This window comes from Dinoponera quadriceps, unplaced genomic scaffold, assembly GCF_001313825.1.
Source record: "Dinoponera quadriceps isolate SergipeBrazil2010 unplaced genomic scaffold, ASM131382v1 scaffold120, whole genome shotgun sequence".
NCBI classification, from domain to species: Eukaryota; Metazoa; Arthropoda; class Insecta; order Hymenoptera; family Formicidae; genus Dinoponera; species Dinoponera quadriceps.
This window is the reverse complement of record NW_014554309.1, coordinates 3,127,279-3,142,475: the sequence shown is the minus strand read 5'-3', so window position 1 is coordinate 3,142,475 and position 15,197 is coordinate 3,127,279. Positions and strand designations below refer to the sequence as shown.

General features: G+C 43.0%; 1 protein-coding gene across 6 annotated transcripts in view; it reads right to left on the bottom strand.

Moving 5' to 3' along the window:
* Positions 1-1,217: 1,217 nt before the first annotated feature.
* LOC106745194 (centrosomal protein of 135 kDa) overlaps positions 1,218-15,197 on the bottom strand; it is a 30,317-nt gene continuing 16,337 nt past the window's right edge. For 3 of the 6 annotated variants that reach the window (XM_014620558.1, XM_014620567.1, XM_014620583.1), the window contains 7 exons: positions 7,172-7,451; positions 6,909-7,106; positions 5,718-5,894; positions 5,247-5,449; positions 5,028-5,159; positions 4,023-4,130; positions 1,218-2,562 (listed from right to left, as the gene is read on the bottom strand). In XM_014620558.1, coding sequence (XP_014476044.1) covers positions 1,488-2,562; positions 4,023-4,130; positions 5,028-5,159; positions 5,247-5,449; positions 5,718-5,894; positions 6,909-7,106; positions 7,172-7,451 — 2,173 coding nt within the window. In that variant the 3' untranslated portion in view covers positions 1,218-1,487. Of the gene's footprint in view, positions 2,654-4,022; positions 4,131-5,027; positions 5,160-5,246; positions 5,450-5,717; positions 5,895-6,908; positions 7,107-7,171; positions 7,452-15,197 lie in introns of all 6 variants that reach the window. The other 3 variants (XM_014620593.1, XM_014620575.1, XM_014620602.1) reach the window with 3 other exon arrangements.

Sequence of the window (15,197 nt, the reverse complement as noted above, 5' to 3'; positions counted from 1 at the left end):
AAGCGAGATTGAGAGAGAAAGCAAGAGAAAGAAAAAAAAAGAAAAACCGAGGAACGGCTTCGTCTATATTGCAAAACGGCCGTTTAAAGATAGGACATAAAAAGTATGATAATGGACCTTCTGCGCGAGCCTCTATTATGTATTTTATATATAAATATATAAAAAAAAAACAAGTTTAAATAGCTGATGTGAACGTTTAGGAGGACGAAAATCTTGTGAGAGGCTTTTTATTTTTATTATTTGTAATTACCTAGTTTACATGTTCACCGTTTCGTACGATCATTGAGATCATAAATAAACATCTGTGTAAAGGAATAAAAGGACGATATAATAAATGACTAAAATACGAAGGAGAATATGGGAAAAACATAGAACGATCGTTTTGTGTGGCTCTCTTCCTTCTCTCCGCCGTACTGTACGCGAGCGAAAAACGGAAATATAGACGGCCATGTGAATACCATTCGCCGAATATTCCCATCTGCGCACGTACATACGCAAGCCCGTTTGCACACGCTTTTCCCGGCGAAGTTAGGAGAGCGTCAAATCGTTGTGAACGCGAACAACTACTCATAAGCTTCCACGGTAATCGTCGATCAGAAGAACAGCCGAAAGGAAAGATATCCGATGTCACAGCTGCAACGGAGGATTCGGGACAAATATAAGTGTTTCATTTATACTTTCATCCGTGATCAGGTAAGAGTTACATCATTTTTAAGTAAGCAAAAGTAGCAGCTATGATAATATACAATCAATACGAAAGATAAGAGATAATTCATAGGTAGATAAGAATCGAACGCAAATATTAAAGCGATATTAGCGTATAAGACAATCTTTTTTATAACTTTAATTTCAGCTTAGAGACACGAAAATTAAAATTTCAAAACAAATCTCATGCCCCTAGATGTGAGATTAAATAATGTGGATTTTTTTACGACAATACTAGTGGCGCCATTTATCGACCAATATTTGAACTGTGTTGTAGTATCCTTCAGCCACTTCTATGTGAAGTTTCAACTCTGTATGTGTGTGTATATATATATATATATATATATATAATTATGTATTGGGCACATGGGGGCAAAATTTATATGTAATAATTTTTTCTCAGGACACGTAACACGTCGGTTATCTATCCGCGAGCGCTCCATATTGATTATTTCTGGGCTCGCCAACTTTCGAGGTTCAATAAGACATCAGGAGAATGCTGTCTACAGTCGTAGAGAGTATAAAAGAATTTATTGCGATATATCAGTCGAATGTACGATCAATTAAAATTACTACATGTCTGCATTTGTACGTTATCGAGGGATATACTTTACTAAATTACTTCAATTACAGGAAAGCTTGCGCTTTCGTACATCGAAGGCCACTTATTCAACGTGAGATGTACGAGACATCATCTTCTCCGTTTACCACGTTTACTCGGTCTCGGTCGGTATTGCTATTGGGCTATGGAGTTTCCTCGAGTTTCTCGTTGACTTTCCCCATCAAGACCTGTGGAAATTCGAACCTCGTAAGATCCGCGAATTGCGCTGGCAAAATCGCCGTGCGCCGTCGCAATTCTCCTCTCTCTCCCCGATTCTTCGTCTCTCTTCCGCCGATACGTTCGCGCCTTCCAACGATCCCAACGTGTCGTCTATCAGATACTTCACGTACGTCCAATCCTCTCGAACGTCCCGAGCGTTCGAGTTACTTTCCGTCGCATCTCTCCGACGGCTTGATCCTTTCTCGACGTAACTCCTCGAAATCGTCCGCACAACTCGATCGTTCCGTCTCTTTTCGGCTAGAGACATCTCGTAATCAGAAGAATCGCTGTACATATTGAGAGAACTAGCCTCATCCTTGCTTATGTCGCAAAAATCGTCGGTTTCGACATCGTTGGTTCCGCGATATCTCGCGATACTCCTCCCGTTGATCTTCCTGCACGCGTACACGTTCGGCCTTCGACACACGGGTATCCTTCTCATCGTGTTCACCGCGATGATCCTCCCGGTGCCACGAGGGATGACGCGACGCTTAGAGCAGAAGCATCGTCGGGGCCGCGCGTGATCGTCTCTCAGCAGCTCCAGCAGCGTCTTCGGCCGAGCCTCCGGCGAAACATCTTCCGTAAATTCGGTCCCAACACTTTGATCTTGCATTATTTCAGCTATTTCGCCGGTCTCCTCGAAGATCTCTATCTTCTTGGCTCGCAGAGGATCAGAGGTCAACAGGTTCTTCGAATCTTCTTCTCCCGTGCCGAAATTTGTATTCCACGGTACCCCGATGAGTCCATGGGACGCTTCCTCAAAGTAACCCGCAACTTCCGCTCCGTTTCGCTGTTCGTTACCCGGAGGAGTCTCGTCCTCTCGACCGCTCGACTCGTCGGCAACGCCGGTTACCGTCAGTTCCGGGCGGATAATTATGTTGATGCGACGCACGTCGGCCGCGTCGGCGAACGCTCGGCCACGCTCGGTGCACGCGCAAACCCCGGCATCCGACGCGGCGTCGAATCGGTTCGTGCGTCTCGCAGTGTCCACGTCAGTCCCACTGACGTCACTCCGCACGCAGCTTCGCTGCAAGCATCTACGGGAGATATCAAGAGAGACGTATGTATGTGGCCTACACGATTACGTTTAAGTCTACATTGAAACTGTCCGGGCTCGAGTTGAGCGACCTGCAAAAACAAAGCAAAGGATTACGGGCGTGAAGGACGTGAGATGACGCGTGCACGACGACTTCGTCGTCACTTTTATCACCGCACACAGTGGACGAAATTTAAAAAAAGGAAGGTTTTCCTGCTGAAATCATGAAATCTTTGATATTTATTTGTTATCGTCGCGTCGATACATTTCCTATTGGTTTAAATGTTGCGACGTCGAGAATTTTGCCGATCAGTTGTTTTATACATACAAAGCTCGCTTCGAACGACTCAGGGAATGAGAAAGAGTGATTAATTCGTAATTGCCGTGCGTCAGGGACCCTGCAAGATATGTTTCTTAAATCTATTTATTTACTTGGTATTTTTAATGCCTGACCTTTATGATCCCCGTTTGATTTCTTCGAGAAAATAATCTTGACATGATGTTGACACGGGCCGCGTTCAGCGGAACAAAGCGATCGGTGAACGATCAGTGATTATTGATTTTTATTTAAATCCCCGAATTTAGACTAATCACATTTACTCAATCGTTGCTCAGTCGTAAATTAATCTAACTGTGAATCTTTTCGAAAGCTGTTCGTTTATTCGTTTTCAACTTTCTTCGGTTGTCCAGGGCGTTCTTCATCCTGGAGATTGAAATCGCCATTCCGAAATTTTTGAAACCACTTTTCACACGTGCCATAAGACACAGCGTTTTCACCTAACCTAAGGTCGAGCAAATTATTTCCTCAGCCTCGGCGGCACTTTTCTTCAATTGGAATATATTGCGAAAAGAAGGCAGATTATGCTAATTTGAAGTAATTTACTCCCTTTTTTCTTAAATTTCGTCTATTATGCGCCACCATCGTCGAAGAAGGTATCCGGGTCGCGCGCATATCAAAGAGGCAGTCTTTCGAGATGAGAATATTCGTGTGTATATTTCCTACAAACGTGGATGCGCGCTGCACAAATAACGTAACGTCGCGGAGGAGGCCGCGCATGACTCGTCATGAGAGTCCTCGACAAGCCACAAGTTCACGATGATCGACTAGGTGTGCTCGACGCGGCAATCGCTCTCGTGCTCCGCGTCGTCGGGGGGCCTACGTTGCGAGTGGAACGCACTGGGACACCGCGACGCGACGAACACGTGTCTGCCGGAGGACGAGCGGCACCGACAGCCGCAGGGGAACGACGGAGGGGCGGCCCGGTCGTCGTACTCGCGTGTCAATTCGGGCTCGCCGGCGATCACGCTCACGGTGTGCCGGGTAATCGCGGTGTACGGTTTCCTCAGCCAGTCCGCCTGCCTGCTGGACGAATTTGTCATTGACCGATCTCGCGAGACCGACTCGGAAGGTGAACTCTGCTCGCACGCACGGACGAAACGTTACAGTCGTGCGGATTCTACCTGGACGCGGAGACGGCACTTGGTTCGTCGTTGGAGGAGCTCATGTCCGGCCGAGGGGGGAGGTTCGCGTGGGACAGCTGAAGCGGGGACGGCGCCTCCTCGGAGTATCTACGCTCAGAGAAATGATTTAGTAATGGCAACTGAGTCTCATTAGCTAGTTTGAACTTTATTGTCATTGTTAAGAGGGAAAAGCTATTAGAGGTAAAATGTATTTGTTGCGAGGTACAACTTCATTAGCTGAAATTATTAGCATGAGTAGCTGAGATTGGTTAGCTGGACTTTCTTTGTTTCTCTCTTTTTATTACGGATATCAATGAACCTTGAATCTTGAATCTCTACAATAGCCGTCGTATACTTGTAAATTAGGCCATGAATAAAAAAACCATTTTACCACGTAGCACGCAAATTTTTGAGTTATTAATTAAAAATCACTTCCACATGTGGCGATTTTCAGTAATTAATAACTTGAAATTTTGCCACTTGCCATTTATGTCACTTGCAAAATAGTAGAGAACTTTTCTGTTCACCTCAATTCGTTTTCACGAAAAGTTTGTCCATGTCGATTTTCGACGTGGAATTTTGCTTGATGAATACTAAATTTGTGAATAGCTCTCTTAATGCGCTGAAAATACAACACAGAGCCTTACAACCTCCTCAAGGATAGCTTATATTAAAAAAAAAAAAAAAAACAATACATTTCTAGTCAGGAATATAAATATTTTGAATGTAATTTTAGTACTGTTACACGATCCAGCTGGTATTTTTCACTGTAGCGCCTAAATTCCAACAGTTAATAAATCTGGCTGCTAGGTAGCGACATTACTTCCCCCAATTTCCAAGACACAAATTTTAACCGCCACAGCTAAATTTCAGCTCTTATGCCTAATTCTTTCTCTGAGTGTATCTCTGAACGCAGAAACGATCGCGATAGGCGAGAGACTCGAGACGAGACGCGAGAAGGGACGGGGAATCGCGTACGAGTCGTCGAGACCGGTGACGAGATACCTGCGACTCTCCTCTTCCTTCCTCGCCCGGTCGAACCTCTCGTTGGTCACTTGTCTGCGGAGCTCGCTGATCTGCTTGTTGTACTCCGCCGCCTGAGTCTGATACCGCCTGAGCTCCATGGATTCCGACGACCTGCACATCGCAAGGAAAGAGCCGTGAGTCCCGCGAGCGGTCATGTCGGTATCTTCATTCCCTCTGCTAACAACATTTCACGCATACAGTTTACTCTGAAGCTCGCTGATCCTCTGCTTCAACCTGGCGATCTCGTTCTGCAGCTCCTGATTGGTCGTCTGCGCGTTGATGGACTCCTGCCGCGCTTGGTCCAGCAGGGTCTCCAGCCGCTCCACCGTCACGCGATCCCGGGTCATCTGATCTTCCGCGACGCTCTGCTCGGCCTTCAGCCTGGACAGCTGCGCCTCGTACTGCGGGGAGACGCAATCGTGAGACAGAATATAGTGCACACCCAGTAAACACCAATTAACAATAACATAAAATCAATGTTACAAGTTCTGATTCAACAACAAATAAGTGCGATATAACACGTGTGTTATGTTACAGTTTACGTTGTCGAGTGAGAAATTATAATATTGATGTTACGTTGTTGATGCCAGGCGTTTACCAGGCAGAGGAAAGAAAAGCCGAAGACGAAGCCGGGAGAGAGCAAACGAGATGGAGTGTGAGCGAATTTACATGCGCTTTCGTTGAATCCTTGTCGCCGAGTTGCTCAAGAAGCGCGTCCTTCTGCTGGTCCAGTTTCACACACAGGTCCCGGATCGCCATCAGGTCAGACTCGGCGCGGAGCTTCTGTTCGGTCTGCTGTCGCAGTTGCGTCTCCATATTAGCGACGCTTTGCGTGAGATTGCTTATCTGAAGAAATCATCGAACCGATACTAGTAAAAGAGTCCTCATGTCTCGGAGGCTCATCAGATTCTTCGGAGTTACAGCAAATTTGATCACCTGTACTAGTACATTCTAGTGCTTAACACTAAAGACTGCTACGCACACGGAAAAAAGAAATAGCTCCCACAGCTAAAAATGCAACGGAAATTTAATTAATTTAACTAATTCTCTTTCTCCCTAGTTTTTAGCTCCCATAACTAAAAACTAAGTCTGGTAACTAAATTTCAGTTGTATTATATGGACAGCTAATTCCTTTTTTTTCGTGCATGAAGTATTCAGATACAATGGCATAATATATAAGCATTTTGACAATGAAACAATTAATATATATTCTGCTAAATAATGAGATAATATTATTATTAGGTGCTTAATCAAAGCGCGTTTAATTGAAGTAAATCTTCTTGATCCAATAGCAAAAGCATTGAAACTGATATTTGAATTGCTGAAAGAACGTATGATGTATTATGTAATGCTGTTGATATTTTAAGCTTTCACGATATGAAGAAATGCTGAATTTGATCACTGAGTTAGTTTTTTTTTTTGCGGAGAGGAATGACTCGAAAGTTGAAAAAGTGAGACTTCGAGACTGAAGAAGCTTTCTTTCGTGAAATGTTCATAGAACATTGGAAGCAAATCCATAAAGGATACTAATTCGAAAGCCGAATCAAGCAATATTACTATCGAATCGAGAAGATTTACGAAATATTAAGTATGATTATTCCGAGAAATTCGTGTGATATTATTTTTATTTATCAATATAATGAGATGACATATAATATTTTAATCAAAGTATTGGCCGTTGCTACAAATAACCTTTTTGCCATTTTTCAGGCAATAGTTTGATCCCGCACCGATAAAATGACTCATCTTTGAAGATAATCCATCTATTTGTGACCTTATGAACCTTTACAAGCACCTGATATCAACAAAATACCAGCGACTTCTCGCGTTCTCTAAAGTTTTCGAGAATAAAATCGATACCTGAGTCTCGTAACCCTTTATCAAGCAGTCTCTGTCCGTGAGCTGACGTTCCAGATCGAGCATCTGATGCCTCGCCGTTTGCAGGGCGCCCCTGGCCTCCGCCGCTTCAGATTCCAGACTGTGATTGTTGGTCTCCAAGACGGTCGCCTCCAGACTGAGGCTGCGGAAGTGGTTCAACATTTCCGTTCTCTCATTTTCCTGGAGAAGGCGAGGAGAGTCTCGTTGAGTCTATGCGGTCGCGATTCCTTTCCACAGGAACTTACCTTCCGGTTGAGGAGCTCCTCAGCGCGACGGACCTCGCTCACGTAGGTCTGCAGCTGCCTCTTCAGGTCGTACGCCTCGGCCCGCGAGGCCTCCAGTTCGCGCTGCATGTTGCGCACCTCGCAGGTCACGGCGGCCAAGTCGTCCTGCAGTTTCCGGTTCTCTTGGATCGCGTTCTCCCGATCCATCGACGCGGCCTCGAACTGCCGCTGGATCGTCTCCATCTCCAGCTGCAGAGACCTCAGCTGCCGCTCCTGCTCCGCGCTCTGATCGACGCATATTCTACAATTAATGCCGTCGTTGCACGTTGAAGAGCGCAGAAGAGCAAACGGTCGGGAAAAGGGAGAGATTAGATATGAGAAGGTGAGAAATGCGAAAGAAGGCACTTGGAAGTAATGTATAATTATATATGATTATAATCACACATACACACACACCCACACACGACACACAAAGACAAAATTTATATATAATTATTTTTCCGGGTTCTTCTAAATCATATTTAGAATTTTAATGAAAAAACTACTGTAATATTAAGAACTAATATACAGACAATATATAAAAATTTAAGAATTATTGACGACTTTGTTAAAAAAATATAGTTATACGAAATTTACAATTTACAATAATACCCGTAATATATATGTGTATACACATATTTAAATATTTATATACCACTTTCTAATAAATACAAATAAAGTATTAATAAGAAAAATAAAAAATTAAACAATATCTCCGTGTTTATAATATCGTATGTATACATTTGCCTTAATTTCGCGCACGAAATTAACATTTATTACTTAGATAAATAAAGTTAGGATAAGAAAGTATTTCTTCTGCTAAATAATAAACTTGTATAGGGGGCCTTAGAACTTATTAGAGCATAGGGATGTCCTCTGGATGTCTTTAGAACGTCCCTTACAGGTCTTCTGTGCTCTATAGATTGTTACGTTAATTTAACCGAAACATTTCTCTCTGTATAATTAATCCGGACGTGGCGATTATTAGGATCGCCGTTTCCCCCATCTCTGATGATAGAATCGCACATCGCGTTCACGTTCGATTCACCGCAACAATTTATGCGGATCAGGCGCATATTCGTCGTGGCGCAAGAAGACATTCTCAAAAGGGGACAAGGGCAGGTGCCGACGAATTAGGCGTCGTCTATCGTTTTCCCCGGATTACGCAATTCCTCCTCTCGAAACAGCGCACTTACGTGATCGGATTTTCACATTGTCATTCAAGCGAGCAAGTTCTCTCATTCGGCGCGAATTTCTCAACGATTCGCCGGGCGACACATTAACGGGGCGAAATTAATTAAACATCCAATCGCCCGCGCGGAGATGACGAGATGACGCGCCGAACGATCGAGCGTGTGCGGAATCATCGCGTTAAATCGCGCGCGACAATATCGCATGATGAGAAATCTGCTCGGCCGAGAGGAGGATGATAGATTCGCGCGGATTTCATCGCGGAAAAACGTCGAAAGCCGAGTCATTCCTCACTTTCCTCGATGGGACTGTCACGGCTCTCCGATCGCGGAGAGAAGTGGCTCGTCAAAGTTCCGTCACAAATCGCGCAGCTCGTCCGGCGGACAACGAGTTGTCCACGCGCGACAACAGCGTGGATCATCGATCATCTGCGCTCGCTCGCTCGACGATTACGCGGCTTCTTGCGTAATCGCGAGACTCGCAACGATCGACAGGCGCGAAAAAGATCCGGACGACTTTCTCCCGTCTCTTTCTCTCTTTCTCTCGCTCTTTCGCGCCCTCCTCTCTTTCCAGCAGCCGCCTCCTGCGGAACATCTGGCCCGTTTGAAAGTGAAAACCGATTCTGCCACGCGTATCGAGAGGAGAATTTTTCCGTGATCGCCTCGAACAAGCGAGCGAATTTTCTGTGGAAAATCCACCGCGCTAGAGACTCGTTTTGATGATCTATATATATTTATATAATGAGTCTGGTGAATATATATGACATATATAAGTGAATTGGAGGCGCACACATAAGTAATCAAGTATTTACCAGACTTTTATTCTCACAAGTTTCTATTTGAGATATGTATAAACTATATAAACAAAGTTATATATAAATAGTATTTTCCTCATGTGCTACTAGGATACGATACGATTCAACTTATTATATTATTTTAAAAAATATGACTGGAAAATAAGAGAAAATAAGAGTTTTTTTTATAGACTTTTAAATGCGTTTCATTTTTCAATAATTTTTTACTTATGAGTACTATATTATATGTAAATCTGGTATATGCAGGGTGAAACAATAATAATAGCGTTCGGAGGCAATTGAATCGCGCGCTGATGTGTGATTTGACGCGGGAAATCGGCGAATTTGCGTTGCACGCGACTTCGCCGGCACTGCACGCGTGATTTCCGCGTCGCGTCGGAGATCTTCCGTAGCGGCGGAAGTGGACGCGAGGAAAACCTGGCGAATGGCTTCTACCGGTATCGGCGTTATGGACGCGACAGGGGGGATATTTCGTCATCGTCGACGCGAGGCCGCTTACAAAACTGAAGCTCGAGGTGCTGGAAGAGAAAATTCGTGGTCGCAACCGCGCAACCCCCGCAGAAATGTAGAAGTCATTTCTCCCAGCACCGCGGGCCATCGTCGCGCCGCGCGCGAGTGCATTCCTCTGTAACATCCGTGACATGATTTCCATCTTCATTATTACGAGGTAATAATCCGCCCCGAGGCGTGACGAGGCGGAGGAGTCGCCCGCGTGTAATCGCAGGCGATCGGAGTACGAGAGAATCGATTACACGTAGTCCAACAACATATTGAGAACAGTATATCGCGGAATCGTGTAAACACTTTTTTGCACGTATTTAATGAGTCGGGCACGTATATATACAGGGTATGGCAACTATTACCACCTGGAATTTCACCGAGGTATGAGAGTAGGAGCAAAATGTATTCGACTGAAATTGCATTGACACCAATAGTCGTTATCTTCGAAATATCTATATCGAATATCTTCGGTAGATTTCTTCATCTTCATCTTAGATCATCAGACGTTAATGAAATATTTTTATCTTTAAAAAATATTCAAAGTGGTAATAGATAGTTGTATGCACAGTCCCTATCCATATTATTAGACGCATTTTAATTTTTTACATTTCATTGACTTCCGAAGACCAACTTTATAATACGGCTCATCTATCGATCGAATTATGTCAAGGAAGCATTATTCTATAAAAGATATTTTTTATGATGTCATTTCACTTGGCTGTTATAATGACTTTGGATAAGTATAAACCCGCGCTAGTTGCATAATTGATAATAATAGGAACAGACGATGTTTTGAGTGTGTCAATTGAAATTTAGTTTTATTTTTGTTTATTTGTGACTTGAGGCTTCAAATTCCTTGCTTACTAACGGAAAAATAAATTTTTGTGTGAAAAATATTAATACTAAATATATATAAGTTATAGGTAAAACAAGTGATTTAACACTGAGAAGGTTGCAGAGGTAAAAGCGCCGTTTGTCGAGGAAATTTATTCAAAGTGCGTCTAATAATATGGCCAGGAACTGTATATGCAAGGTGGACAAGTTATTATTATTATTATTGCCATTATTGTTATTATTATCATTATTAGAGGAGGAAATTGATATTATGACCCTTGTAGGTACTACGGCCCGCTTAATATCTACAACTTCCCCCTAATCAAGCCTCTCTCGCTTCCTCTCGGGTTCTCAAGCTCACTCTCTTTCTCCTCCGACATTGGCGCTCAGAAGGAAAGTTCACAGCCCGAGGACAGCGTAAAAAGAAAAGTACCATAGAAAGCATCGCGAGTGCTCCACTAAACGCTCTCTTAATATATTCAGACACGTTCCCCGCGACATCAAAGCCGCCACGAATCGACGATGGGCTCGCTTTAATTGCAAGCCTCCGTTAAAGTATGTGCGTGTCCCATTACGATCATACGTTATGAAATGAAGTCGAAAGTGTGCCGTCCATTTGTCCGCGCGATCACGGCGATTTACTGCCGAAAAATTCGCGCTCTCCAAATCGAATGTGAAAGCCGCGAGATACTCGAGCATGTCGATAGCACGGCAGCATTTTCTATCTGTCGGCTACAATCCAGGCGTGGAACAGCGCGTGGAGTTGCGTGTCGAGGATCACTCGGCCCAAGACGAGGCCCATAGTCCGTCCGGAAACGTCGCTCTCGCGCACGGAAAAGAATCATTCCGTCGGTGTAACTGAATTTTCCGTTGATTATTTATATTTATAACTGCTGGTTCACCTAAGGAAAGGTAGGCCGGTCAGTGAGAACCTAATCGCGGCTGTTGTAGCGATATGTTATTATAGGAGGATATAGTAATAATAATATAAATAAATAGTAATATAAATAACTATATATAAGTAAAAGTAATAATATATTAATCATATAAATTAATGATATAAATAATAATAATGTTATACAAATTTTCCGTCGCGTGGGGACCAGACGAAAACTCGGTAGCAAAAATTGAGAAAAAAAAAGTAAAAATGACTCTAGTTCAGTTCAGTTTTTTTATTCTAAATAAGATCTTTATGATTATCACTTCCGTATAAATAAATATTATTATTTTCCAAAGCGATTCTTTGATTGAGAATATCGACATTTAAAGTGGAGTACACTTGTCCATCCACTCCAAGGTTACATATAGCTGAATGCTCACACGAGTGTGCTCGATAACAGAAAATATCATTTCTTGTCACCGAGTTTTCATCTGGTCCCTGTTCAATTGCAGGAATTGAATTCTATCTTCCGAGCGGCAAAACTTTTACGGCGACGCGAGAACTCAAAGTGCATCGCCCTGGCGAGGACGAGTCAACGGGAGTCTCCGCTAGCTCCCTTGGCCGATTGCATCACGGAGCCGTACTGTTTCACACGTGTCTTAAAATTGACGGCGAACGGTACCGAGTCCGTTACGGAGAGTAGCTGGACGCCGGCAGCGAATGTACCATCGAGCGTCGCATCGATCGTTCGCACATCACCACGACGCCTGGAACTTCAATCTTCTTAATTCGGGAGCTCCCTCAAGACGTGACGCACCCGAGTGAATTATTTATGAGATTCTCGGTTCTCCGTGAGCGACGCCTATTCTCCATGAAACGTGACGAATCTTAGTCCCCAGGACGATGTTCGAATTACGAGAAGGCCAGATCAGAGCTCGACACCACCTTTGTTTCTTCTCGTGAAGCCCACGGGGAAAAAAAAATTTGGTTGGAACAGCAAATGTTTGTCAATATAGTGACAGCAAAACAACGTTTGTTTAGAATATTTGAAAAATTTGTTAAGAGTATTAATTGCTGTTTGCTGGATATATGGACAATTAATACTCTTAACAAATCTTTCTGTTGTCGAAACAAATTTTTTGCTGTCTAAATACATTTTTTTTTGCTGCCACTATATTGACAAACATTTGCTGTTCTAGCAAAATTTATTTTCTTCGTGCCCGAGAAAACATCGAGAGCCGAGGCAAACAGCCCGAAAATCCACGTGGGCCGCCTTTATTTATTCACTTTATTATTCACAGACGCGGGACTGTGTGAAAAAACATCGACACGCCCTTTTCGTATACTTCCCGGCGCTGCTTCGACGGCATCACCGTTATAGGCAAAGGGCATTGTACCTTTCCACGAAACCGAACTCACGGTGAAGTGAAAGAGAGACGACGATGTGCGAGAGGAGCAGCCGATCCCGATACGCGTGATAATCCGGACGAACCGGCGACGAGTCGGTTGACTAGTCGGGGTCGCGAACTCGGCGTGAATCTTAATAAAATCGCTCCTCCAACTTCGGAGTGATCGGAATGATTCGAAGTGATTCTTGAGAGATGGAAAGAGCATAGCGTATACGTGAAAAGCGTCGACGAGAACACTGATTCCGCGAAAAGAAAAAGATCTTTTGGGTCTAATAAATTATTTAATTGGGTCTAATAAATTATTTAATTGAAACAAATTTGGGATTGAGCAAACAGATGAACGTTTGATTCAACAAACAGGATCGTTCGGCTTCTCAAACAATAAATATCTTTACGTCAAATAACTTATTTTGTATTTTCATCCAAATGTTGCAATGGCTGTCACGAGTAATAAATTATTTGAAAGAAGTGATACTATGTTAGAAAAATATTACAGAACATTTTTTATTTCAGCGGAACAATATTTAATGTAAAATGAAATAAATTTCTTTTTTATTGAAAACTACATTATTTTCTCTAAATGATACTGATTCTTCTGAAGTAAACCATGTCAAATGACATTTTCATTCAAACAAAATGATTTTTTTATATTAAATTAAGTTGTTTGAGGAAGACCGGGGCTAGGTGAACCCAAGTCAAGCAAACAGTATACAAGTATACAAAATCCAAAGAAACCTTTATTCTCTGCACAGGAGAAGAAAAAGAACTAAAGAAGGGAGAACCCCATGGAAGAAAGACGAGGAAGAATGGCGAGTCCTTCTTCTTCGCGATATCTCCAATCTCGTGGTGAAACGATTGTTCTCGTAACTGTGATATCATTCAACGTAGCGTAACATTAACGATCAGTTGAAGTCGCTCGACGCGCTCTATTAACCGCCTCGATTGTTATTCTCTTTCAGGCTAAGGACGGAGCTTTTCGCTTCATCGTGGGGGCCCAATTCGGTACGGTCTTGTAACTCCTCAAGGCCATGGTGATTTAAGATACACGTAACGGCGCCGGGGCCATGTAACATCGATTTCCTGAGGCACCTGATGTATGTGGCAATGCTCCGCTTCGCGTCGAGATGGCCCGAAGTGGACGGGGAACGTCGGGTTATGCGCTGCCCGTTACCAGATTATGCAACTGTTCATAAAGAAGCCTGCGCAGGCCGGAATGATCGCCGAGCGACCGGCAATGAAGAATCTTCTTCTCTCATGTAAAAGGGATGTTGCGTGAAAGTGTTGAAATAGAGCTTTTTTTTCTGAATTTTTTCCTCCCGAGAGAAGCGCGAGAAAGCCGGAGCAAGTGAGAAAATCGTCGCGACACATTGCTGCGGAAGAAGAGACAACGGGCGAATAAATCTGCGAGCGAGCGAGAAAAAGAGAGAGAGAGAGAGAGAGAGAGAGAGAGAACGCTCAGCGAAACCGGTTCCTCCGCGCCCGCCGTAAAATTGGAGAATTTTTCGGTGGTCTCCCGACATATTCGCACGAGCTGAATTACCCGGTTCCAGTGTGGCGCAATGTCCGAGCGCTCTCGACAACGCTTATCGAGCACGAGGCTTTTCGGACAACGAGGATGACGATGACCGTGTCCCGTTCGACACTTAGAGTCCGATAGTGGGTGATGTCATCGGATTTACGTGTGGAGTCACTTTAAAAATCTTACGCACGGAACGTCGACTTTTCCTCCCAGTATTATATGTGCGCTCTCCCACACGTGAAACCCATCGGCAAGAAAGAGAGAAAAAAACAGCGTTTATCTCATCCTAGGATATGCCTCCTAAGGACAAGAAACTTAACAGAGTCGAGAGGAAATAACATGACTTTCAATTTAATTAAAAATTGCATTAACAGAATGATAAACAGAATGAAATTGCATTAACAAAATTCGGAAGCAAAGAGAAGTAAAGAAAAATAAAACCGCAAAAAAAATAAGTTATATAAAAAATACATTTAAATCATATAAGGGAGACCGGGGCTTGTTGGCTGCAGAGGGAACTTGTTTATATATCGGCTGTTTTCTAACAAATTGCAGAATCAAATAAATGGAAAATGTAAAACCATCTTTGATACATATGACGTAAGTTGCATTTCATTATGTGCAACGGTTATGAAATGATGGTGTTGTATTGCATTTTTAGCAGTGGAAGTAAAATCTCACAACCTCGTAAATTCATTTATATTAATGTTAAATTTAGAGGTCTATATTAATTCTTATCAGTTAGAGAATATATTCCAGTTAGAAGATATATTTGGTTAATTAAATTTTAATGACCTTTTCAACAATATTTATATCATACATATATATATATATATATATATATATATATATATATATAT